General features: G+C 37.0%; 1 protein-coding gene across 1 annotated transcript; it reads right to left on the reverse strand.

Moving 5' to 3' along the window:
- Positions 1-1,132: 1,132 nt before the first annotated feature.
- LOC146950577 (uncharacterized) lies at positions 1,133-8,540 on the reverse strand. Its single transcript, XM_085746501.1, has 2 exons — positions 6,499-8,540; positions 1,133-1,410 (listed from the first exon to the last, which is right to left on the reverse strand). The coding sequence occupies exons 1-2, from the start codon at positions 7,574-7,576 to the stop codon at positions 1,397-1,399; spliced, it is 1,092 nt and encodes a 363-aa protein (XP_085602627.1). The 5' UTR covers positions 7,577-8,540; the 3' UTR covers positions 1,133-1,396.
- Between the last annotated feature and the right edge of the window lie 3,821 nt (positions 8,541-12,361).

Consider the following 12,361-nt stretch of genomic DNA (forward strand, 5'->3'; position numbering starts at 1 on the left):
TTGCATGTCTTACTTGTTGTGCTTATACACTTGGTGAATCTATTTGATGATAATTGGTTGGATGATAATGATGAGGTGAGAATTGTATATGTATATACATAAGATGTGGTGATTTCTTTGATGATGATGATTGATTGCTTGTAACTTGAAATGATGAATTGTTCTTGTTGAATTAAGCATGCTAAATGAGTAATGAGGTAAGTGATGTGATCATTGATTGATGTTGATAAATGATGAGCTTTTATTGATGACTTGATTAGAGGTTGATTATGCATGTTATGCTATGATAATAATGTGATAGCTTGAGATGCAAGTAATGGGGGATGTTAATCACATGATGCTAGTATTCTAGGAGGGGTGGTTATGTATATGTGATATGTATAAATTCTTGAATACCATGTTTTTATATGTGGATTATGATTAATGTAATACTTACCCCCAGTGGTTTCGACCGCCTACCTGTCTGTATGGATGGGTAGACGTTGTGCAGGATTAGACGCTTGGTGAGTTGCTTGTTGGATGTTTGGACGACGGGAGCTTTCTCCGTTGTCGTGTCAGTGTCGTAGTATCTAGGCTCTGATTAGGCTTAGCGTCTATTTGTTGTTTTGGATTCTGTTGCTATGTTGTTGCTATTGTCCACTTGTCGGACTTGGAGTATTTTCATTTGAGGATTTATTGACCATGGCATGTATATGTTGAAGTTTATGATTTGAATTCCGTTGTGATCGTTGAGATATTATATATATGCATGATATTGTTGGGTTTGTTTTGAGACGTAGCATCTATTTCTAGAATATTTCTGATGTATTCGCGCGTTTTACCGCTTAATAGAAATAGGGTGTTACAACATTCAACAACTTAAACATCATATAATTCATTAATCATATCTAGCAACTTAAACTTCCTTAACTAGTATCATTATTCTTCCTACATTAGTCATATACTTCATATTATATCATCATATAAATATCATCACATATCTACAAATATTAGTCATAAGCATTATCATATATCCTTTTAATCATAGCATCTTAATCATAGACATAAACATCATCATATAACATCAAGTACTAATTGTAACACCCCGTTTTCCCAACATAAAAATTTCATTTAAAATCAGAGTATTTTGATCACAACGGAATGTCACATACTTCATTTAAAATCATAAAACGGATAATAATAATTATCCTTCAAATTCAACATCATGAAAATCTTAAAATTGTTGCAGCGGAAAATAGTTCAACATCTAAAAGTCTTGGCACGCAGGCCTTATTGAAAAATCTCATAAATTAGTTCATAAAAGAGACACGTAAGGAATAGAAGTAAAAGCAAGCCCCCATCCCGTTACGTATCAGAGCACCTAGACACCAAGTGGGGAGTCCACTCACGAACGCCTCTAATCTTTACTACCTGCACATTACCCACGGTCGAGGCAACATATACGCAGAAGGGGTGAGATTTCATAATCAATACATTAAGCATATAATCCAATAAAATGCATTTAACAACTTAAACATTAATAACATATCAACAATTACCAATTAGCATATTTTTCATTACATAACAAATACAATCATCAAATACCATTACTAATTTTCATCACAAATCATAATCAACTTAACACTCAACTTGACGACACAACTCATCCTTGACCATGCAACTCTATCAACTCTACAACAACTTGACAACTTAAACATCATGAACTTCTTGATATGCAAATGCATGTGGTACCAATCAACAACAAAATGAGCATAATAGGCTCTTCAACGTGTGAGCACAAAGGCTGCCGGGCCTAAAGCCCCCAACTTTAATGAGCACAAAGGCTGCCGGGCCTAAAGCCCCCAACTTTAATGAGCATGCAATGAACTCAAACTTCCAACGACTTAGACGACGACGTGAACAACTCATACGACTCATAATCATGGACAACTTCTTAAAATTCCAACAACATAGACCGACTCATGCAACTTCAAGACACTAACAGTCAACAGCAGCAACCAGCAACATTTACATCGTAAAACAGTGTTTAAATAACATAACAACATTAAAGGGAATGAATCATAACCACTTATCATCATAAAGCATCTTAAATAATTCTTATACAACATCACTACTAATCTCAGTCACCTAAACAGACTTCTGGGACTTCTGAAAGCATCCTAAACAACCCTCTTTCTTACTTCTAAGATCAACTCATGACTACACGTGCGAAAGGATCGCATCAGAACAATTTTGGGCAACTAACGGCCTAACTCGCAGTTGCGAGTAACTTTGCTCGCAATGGCGAGCAAAGCGTGCATTCTGGGTTCCTAAGTCTTTACTCGCGGTGGCGAGTTATTCTGCTCGCAGTTGCGAGCTTACAGGTCACTCGCAGTTGCGAGTTGCATTGCTCGCAGTTGCGAGTTCTGGGTTCTAGCTCGCAGATGCGAGTGTTCTTGCTCGCAGGTGCGAGCGATGAATGTCAGTACGGCCAGAAACCTAAAAATCACAACTTTTCACCTATATTCATGATTCCTTCATCCAAATAGCATCTAATTATCATCTTAAGTCATATCTAAGGTCTGTACACTAATTTTGCATCAATCTAACATCTGTTCTTGATTCATTCATCAAAATTGATCCTAAACCTAATTCTCAATTCTCACCAAAACTTAACCTAATCATGCTAAATTCATCCTATAGAATTTTACCCTTAATAATATTGAAAATTAGTCTCACCCTTACCTGATAATAGCAGAATCGCAGCCCTCCTTGGTTCTTCTCTCTTTCTGACTTTACTCCCTTTTTCTCCAAAAACGTACGTACTACTTTTCCTAACTTATGTCTGTCTATTTATCTCTCCTTTTTACTCTTCTCACTACTAATTGCTCATCTCACCACGCAGCCCAATCTTTAATATTTTTATTTTATTTCTCATATCTTATTTTATTTAATAAAATAAGTCATAACAACATATCAACTTCACCACAACAAAATACTCCACATTATGCAGTTATAAATCATATAACCCACTCAACTTCATGAATCATAAAATTCACACATATCAATCATGAAAATCACGTAAATCATATATATAAATATATTTTTAAATAATCGAATAATTAAGACGGGCGTTACAACTCTCCCCAACTTATAGAATTTTCGTCCTCGAAAATTTACCTCAAGCAAACAACTCTGGATAAGACTCCATCATCTTACTCTCTAGCTCCCATGTCAGGCTTTCACCAGTCGTTCCACTCCAAACAACTCTCACTAGAGGTATCTCCTTGCCTCTCAACGTCTTCATCTTGCGATCATCAATCCTCAAGGGTAAGGTCTCTACCGTAAGGTTGTCTCTAACTTGCACATCATCACTCTGAATCACATGGGATGGGTCTGGAACATATTTCCTCAGCTGCGACACATGAAACACATCGTGCAAATTCGATAAATGCGGTGGTAAGCCAACTCTATAAGCCACCGTGCCAATTCTCTCGGATATCTGATAAGGACCAATAAACTTTGGAGTCAACTTCTTTGACTTCAATGCACGACCAACACCGGTCGTTAGAGTAACTCTCAAGAACACATGGTCTCCCTCTTGAAACTCAAGGTCTTTCTTACGCTTATCATGATAACTCTTCTGTCGACTCTGCGACGCTTTCATCTTCTCTTGAATCATTTTCACCTTCTCAGTAGTCTGTTGAACAATTTCTGGTCCTAGAACCACACTTTCACCTGTCTCAAACCAACACAACGGAGTCCTACACCTCCGACCATACAAAGCCTCGAAAGGTGCCATTCCAATACTTGAATGATAGCTGTTGTTATAAGTGAACTCTATCAACGGAAGATGACTATCCCAAGTTCCACCTTGCTCAAGTACACAAACTCTCAACAAGTCTTCGAGTGACTGAATTGTTCTTTCCGACTGACCATCTGTTTGAGGATGATAAACCGAACTCAATCTCAACTTAGAGCCTAAAGCCTCTTGCAAACTCTTCCAAAATCTAGAAGTAAATCTTGGATCTCTATCTGACACGATGCTTGAAGGAACACCATGCAATTTCACTATGTCTCGAATATAAATCTCTGCCAACTGAGCCACAGGAAAACTAATATTAATCGGAAGGAAATGTGCCGACTTCGTCAATCTATCAACAATCACCCAAATAGCGTCATTTCCCTTAGGAGTATTCGGCAAACTCGTCACAAAATCCATGGATATACTATCCCATTTCCATTCTGGTACATCTAACGGTGTCATCAATCCTGCAGGTTTCTGATGCTCTACCTTCGACTTCTGACAAATCAGACAAGAGTACACAAATTGTGCTACATCACGTTTCAATCCAGACCACCAAAACAACTTCTTTAAGTCATGATACATTTTTGTAGCTCCGGGATGAATACTTAAGCTACTTCTATGACTCTCTTCAAGAATCATCTTCCTTATCTCGTCATTGTCTGGAATACAAATCCTACCTCGAAACCTCAACACACCCTGATCATCGACCTTAAAGTCACTATCTTCAGTTTGATTACTAGCAACCAACAAGTCCACAAACTTAACATCAGCTTTCTGCGCATCCCTAATATCTTTTAAGAAATCATTATCAATTTTCAGCATTCCTAACTTAACGCTCCGAGACGACATTTCACAAACTAAGCTCATATCTCTAAATTGTTCAAGCAATTCAAATTCCTTCACCATCATAGCAGACATATGTAAACTCTTCCTACTTAAGGCATCCGCAACAACATTAGCTTTACCCGGATGGTAATTCAAACTAAAGTCATAATCCTTCAACAATTCGAGCCACCGCCGCTGTCGCATATTCAATTCCTTCTAATCAAACAAATACTTCAAGCTCTTGTGATCACTAAACACCTCAAATCACAAGTAATGTCTCCAAATCTTAAGGACAAATACGACTGCAGCTAATTCAAGGTCATGAGTAGGATAATTTCGTTCATGAGTTCTCAACTGTCTTGATGCATAAGCAACAACTTTACCATCTTGCATAAGCACACCGCCTAAGCCCAATTTGGACGCATCACAATACACTGCAAAAGGTTCATCAGGTTTTGGCAAAATCAAAACTGGAGCCGTCGTCAAACGCTTCTTCAATTCATTAAAACTGTTCTCACAATGAACATCTCACACAAAGGTTTTACCTTTACACGTCAACTGTGTTAACGGAAGTGCCAACTTAGAAAATCCTTCTATAAATCTTCGATAGTATCCTGCCAAACCCAAAAAGCTTCTAATCTCTGTAACTGACTTAGGAGTCTCCCATTGTGATACTGCTTCAACTTTAGATGGATCGACTGCAATACCACTACCAGAAATAACATGGCCCAGAAAACTTACCTCGTTCAACCAGAATTCACACTTAGACAATTTAGCATACAACTTCTTCTCTTTCAGCACTTGCAAAACGATTTTCAAATGTTCTGCATGTTCTTCTTCTGTCTTAGAGTAAATCAAAATATCATCGATGAACACAACCACAAAGCGATCCAAAAATGCATGGAAAATGCGATTCATATACTCCATAAACACGCCAGGTGCATTACTTACACCAAAAGGCATCACCTTATATTCGTAATGACCATATCGCGTCCTAAAGGCCGTCTTCTGCATATCTTCATCTTTTACTTTAATCTGATGATAACCCGACCTTAAATCAATCTTGCTGAACACACGTGCACCCACCAGCTGGTCCATCAAATCATCAATTCTAGGAAGTGGATATCTATTCTTTATAGTTACTTTATTCAGTTGTCGATAATCAATGCACAACCTCATACTTCCATCTTTCTTCTTAACCAACAATACCGGCGCTCCCCAAGGTGAAACACTCGGTCTAATGAACTTCTTATCTAGCAATTCCTCCAACTGTTTCTTCAACTCAGCCAACTCAGAAGCTGACATACGATAAGGTGTCATAGACACAGGTTTCGTTCCCGGAACAAGGTCAATAGAAAATTCAACTTCTCTCTCCGGTGGTACATCAGGGATTTCATCAGGGAAAACTTCAGGAAAATCACACACCACCTGCAACTTATCAATCACCGCTTGATTCTCCAAAGATAACGATGCCATCAAGGAAAACATCAAGATCCCATCGCGTTCTAATTGCTTCAGCTGCTTAGTAGACAAAAACTCTGCTCCACTTTCCTCTTCAGCAGAAGAGAACCGCACCGACTTACTAAAACAATTAATGAGAACATGGTTGTACTCTAACCAGTTCATACCAAGAATTACATCCATTCCACTCAGAGGCAGACAAACTAAATCAATCTCAAAATCACGATCAAACATAGACAAAGGACATCGTAAACAAACAAGAGAAGTAGTCACCGAACCCTTAGCTGGAGTTTCGATAACCATTTCTCCACTCATATCAGACACAGCAAGACCCAACTTAGAAGCACAATCAAAAGCAACAAAACAATGTGTAGCACCAGTATCAATAATAGCAACTAAAGGAGTATTGTTAATATAACAAGTACCTCTGATCAAACGATCCTCATTTTCAGTCTGAGTACCAGTCAAAGCAAACACTTTCCCTCTAGTCTGAGTCTTCTTCGGATTCGTACACTGAGACCCAATATGACCTTCTTCTTTGCAGTTAAAACACACAATGTCTGCATGCTTACACTCTGCAAGTGTATGTCCTTTACTGCCACAACGAAAGCACCGTTTAATATCCTTAGTACAAGCATTACTCTTATGGCCTTTCTCGCCACAAGTGTAACAAACAACCTCAACACCAGCATCCTTCTTATTTGACCTCCTCTCATCATTAGCTCTTCCTTTTCCTTTGTCAGCAGGAGCACTGTAAGGCTTTGGGCGACTTTGTTGGCCCTTACCCCTTTTCTCACTCATAATCTTATAATGAGCTTTGCTGTCATCTTCATAGATTCTGCATCTGCTCACCAAAGCAGAAAAGTCACGGATCTGTTGGTAACCAATGGCTCGCTTAATATCAGCACGCAAACCATTCTCAAACTTGATACACTTGGAGAACTCAGCATTGTCCCCCGTGTAGTGTGGATAGAACTGAGCCAGCTCCACAAACTTTGCTGCATACTCTGTCACCGACATGTTTCCTTGCTTTAGCTCAAGGAACTCTTTTCTCCCGCGAACATCCTCAGGAAAATATCTGTTTAGGAATTCTCTCTTAAACACAGCCCAAGTAATAACTGCATCATCCTGCTCTAGGGTAGGTTGGAGGCTCACCCACCAGTCATCAGCTTCCTCAGCCAGCATATGCGTTCCAAAACGCACCTTCTGATCATCAGTACATTGCATAACTCTGAAAATTCTCTCAACCTCCTTGAGCCACGTCTGTGCTCCATCAGGGTCGTACCTTCCTTTGAAGGTAGGAGGATGATTTCTCAGGAAGGTCTCCAACATTCTCACATCAGCATTCGCACCAGCACCAGCATTTGGATGTTGTCCCACAGCTTGGGCTACAGCTTCCAAAGCAGCAGCAATCGCAGCATCATTTCTTCCAGCCATTCTAGTCCTCTTATAGCAAATAAGATTCGCAGCCTCCAGGTCTCTTCTCTGCACAACACACAACATTTAGAATATCATAATAGTGGTATTCCAACTCCTAAGACACAACTCGACTCACTACTTGGCCGGACGGACCGACCTGCTCTGATACCAATTGTAACACCCCGTTTTCCCAACATAAAAATTTCATTTAAAATCAGAGTATTTTGATCACAACGGAATGTCACATACTTCATTTAAAATCATAAAACGGATAATAATAATTATCCTTCAAATTCAACATCATGAAAATCTTAAAATTGTTGCAGCGGAAAATAGTTCAACATCTAAAAGTCTTGGCACGCAGGCCTTATTGAAAAATCTCATAAATTAGTTCATAAAAGAGACACGTAAGGAATAGAAGTAAAAGCAAGCCCCCATCCCGTTACGTATCAGAGCACCTAGACACCAAGTGGGGAGTCCACTCACGAACGCCTCTAATCTTTACTACCTGCACATTACCCACGGTCGAGGCAACATATACGCAGAAGGGGTGAGATTTCATAATCAATACATTAAGCATATAATCCAATAAAATGCATTTAACAACTTAAACATTAATAACATATCAACAATTACCAATTAGCATATTTTTCATTACATAACAAATACAATCATCAAATACCATTACTAATTTTCATCACAAATCATAATCAACTTAACACTCAACTTGACGACACAACTCATCCTTGACCATGCAACTCTATCAACTCTACAACAACTTGACAACTTAAACATCATGAACTTCTTGATATGCAAATGCATGTGGTACCAATCAACAACAAAATGAGCATAATAGGCTCTTCAACGTGTGAGCACAAAGGCTGCCGGGCCTAAAGCCCCCAACTTTAATGAGCACAAAGGCTGCCGGGCCTAAAGCCCCCAACTTTAATGAGCACAAAGGCTGCCGGGCCTAAAGCCCCCAACTTTAATGAGCATGCAATGAACTCAAACTTCCAACGACTTAGACGACGACGTGAACAACTCATACGACTCATAATCATGTACAACTTCTTAAAATTCCAACAACATAGACCGACTCATGCAACTTCAAGACACTAACAGTCAACAGTAGCAACCAGCAACATTTACATCGTAAAACAGTGTTTAAATAACATAACAACATTAAAGGGAATGAATCATAACCACTTATCATCATAAAGCATCTTAAATAATTCTTATACAACATCACTACTAATCTCAGTCACCTAAACAGACTTCTGGGACTTCTGAAAGCATCCTAAACAACCATCTTTCTTACTTCTAAGATCAACTCATGACTACACGTGCGAAAGGATCGCATCAGAACAATTTTGGGCAACTAACGGCCTAACTCGCAGTTGCGAGTAACTTTGCTCGCAATGGCGAGCAAAGCGTGCATTCTGGGTTCCTAAGTCTTTACTCGCGGTGGCGAGTTATTCTGCTCGCAGTTGCGAGCTTACAGGTCACTCGCAGTTGCGAGTTGCATTGCTCGCAGTTGCGAGTTCTGGGTTCTAGCTCGCAGATGCGAGTGTTCTTGCTCGCAGGTGCGAGCGATGAATGTCAGTACGGCCAGAAACCTAAAAATCACAAATTTTCACCTATATTCATGATTCCTTCATCCAAATAGCATCTAATTATCATCTTAAGTCATATCTAAGGTCTGTACACTAATTTTGCATCAATCTAACATCTGTTCTTGATTCATTCATCAAAATTGATCCTAAACCTAATTCTCAATTCTCACCAAAACTTAACCTAATCATGCTAAATTCATCCTATAGAATTTTACCCTTAATAATATTGAAAATTAGTCTCACCCTTACCTGATAATAGCAGAATCGCAGCCCTCCTTGGTTCTTCTCTCTTTCTGACTTTACTCCCTTTTTCTCCAAAAACGTACGTACTACTTTTCCTAACTTATGTCTGTCTATTTATCTCTCCTTTTTACTCTTCTCACTACTAATTGCTCATCTCACCACGCAGCCCAATCTTTAATATTTTTATTTTATTTCTCATATCTTATTTTATTTAATAAAATAAGTCATAACAACATAGCAACTTCACCACAACAAAATACTCCACATTATGCAGTTATAAATCATATAACCCACTCAACTTCATGAATCATAAAATTCACACATATCAATCATGAAAATCACGTAAATCATATATATAAATATATTTTTAAATAATCGAATAATTAAGACGGGCGTTACACTAATCATAACCATAATCATCAAATCATAATCATCAACTCATAAACAAACATCATCATCAAAACAATCATGAACATCAACAACAATAATCATTTAGCATCTTATAATCATCATAACAGCTTCTTAATCAAACTCATAATCGACTTCATAATCATAGTCATAAACAACTTCATGATCGACTCGACTCTTGACTTGACAATGCGACTCAACTCGACTATGCAACTCTTATCATCTTAAATCATCTTGAATCATCATGAAAATGCAAATGCATGTGATACCAATCTAGGGCATAAGCCCTCGTCGCTTGTGAGCATAAATATACTCCTAGGGCATAAGCCCTCGTCGCTATTGAGCATAAATATACTCCTAGGGCATAAGCCCTCGTCGCTATTTGAGCAAAAGCTCCTAGGGCATGAGCCCTCGTCTCTGGTTGAGCATAAGCTCCATCGTCGTGGTTGAGCAAAAGCTCCAGGGCATGAGCCCTCATCTTTAAATGAGTATGCATGGACTCAACATCTTACGTCTTAGAAACTTCATGAACATCTATGACATCTTAACAACTTGACGACTTCATAACGACTCGACGACTTAACAACTTCATATCATCTTAACGTCTTAACATCTTAACATCTTAGCATCATGACAACATATGGATCACATAAATAATTCATGTCATATCATAATATAACAATATCAAATGATAATAAACAACATCTTAAAACATCATATTCACCAATCATAAACAACATCATATAACATCATATTTAAACATCAACAATAATTCACTATGTATCTTTGTAAAAACATAATAAATTATCCACAACATATTTTCATGTCAAACCAAAGCTACTGGAAAGGTATCACAAATATCAACAACTTTCATGTTTACAACAAAGATCAATTCAAAACAGAAACATATGAACAAAACGCAAAAACATGAAACAGAGAATGCTGTCACCGTACAATTTTGCTAAGACCTCCCTGTAGTATTTTCATCATAACTCAAAGACCAAACATCATTTTCACGTCAAACCAAAGCCACTGGAAAGCTAACAAAATTATCTAAAACTTTCATGTTTACGCCTAAGACCAATTCTGTACCGATCAGTACCAGTTTTATTTTAAATTCGGAAAAGTTGTGCTGAAAGTCCATAAAAATTCACTGTGACCTACATGCAATAATTTGACCATAACTCAAGTTCTATAAATCCTATTGACGTGAGACCAATGGTATTAGAAAGCTAACATCCATACCTACAACATTTGTGTTTACACCTAAACCCAGTTCAGAACTTAAACTTGTCAAACTGAGACAATAAAAACGCGTTTTGCACATTGACAGCAAAATCGCAGTTCAGCTGCGATTTCGTTTTGGGGAAATCTTTTCCACTTCGTATTCGATCCAATACTCTTCAAACTTGACCCTAATCATTACCCTATGATTACCCTATCATTAGAACACTAATTATTCATCAACTTACTGTATGCAAATTCAAAGGGTTCTCAAATCTATTAACAACCTATTACAATTATTAAACCCTAATTCTTAAACTCGCCAACATCTCATCCAATTCCATGGTTCTAACCTCAAAACTACATCCAATAATCATCATATGGGTATACAATTTCTACATCAATTCAACAAGTTTTCATCATCTAATCATCAAATCTCTCTCAAAACCCTAATTCTCAAATTCTCACAAACTTTCCCCAACTTGTTAGATGTAATCTAATGATTTAACAACTTAATATTAATGCAAGATAGTCTCACCCTCACCTTAGATTAATTCCTGAATCAGCAGCAGCGTTCTTCTTTCCTAAGGTATTCTCCTCTTCTCTTGATTTTTCTCTTCTCTTCTCTTCTTTCTTGTTCTCCTCTTTTCCAAAAAGCGGTTTGAGGTAAACTCTTTCCAACCTAAGCTTCTCTATTTATAATACTAAAATATTCTTCCCAAATCTATTTAGGCCCAACAACTTATTCTTCTTTCTATTCTAACCCCCAAATCCACTCACACTAATAATCCTCATATTCTAATAAATAATATTTCTCTACTAAATATAGTCTTCCACAAAATATATAATAATACACCATATAACAAATAATAGCATATTTCATCAAAATATATATGTATATAATATTTTAATACCAAATAACAAATATACCTCTTCATTGAATAATAAATATATTTCTACACTAGATAACATATATATTTCCACACAAAATAACAAATATATTTCTACACTAAATAACATATATATTTCCACACAAAATAACAAATATATTTCTACACCAAATAACATATATATTTCTACACAAAATAACAAATATATTTCTACACCAAATAATATATATATTTCTACACAAAATAACAAATATATCTCTTCATCAGATAACAAATATATTTCTACACAAAATAACCCCACAACTTAATATTTATTTTATTTTCGAATCTTATTTTATTAAACAATAAAATAAGTCACTACGTCTCATAAATTTCTCTAAAATCATATAAATCACATAAATCTTATAAATCACACTAATCATATAAATATATTCTAAAACTCATTTAAAATAATTAAATAAAAAGGAGGGTGTTACATCTTGGACCTATTT

The sequence above is a fragment of the Medicago sativa genome, chromosome 2 (assembly GCF_051527215.1).
Source record: "Medicago sativa cultivar Bolivia chromosome 2, Bolivia_mono, whole genome shotgun sequence".
Taxonomy (NCBI): Eukaryota; Viridiplantae; Streptophyta; class Magnoliopsida; order Fabales; family Fabaceae; genus Medicago; species Medicago sativa.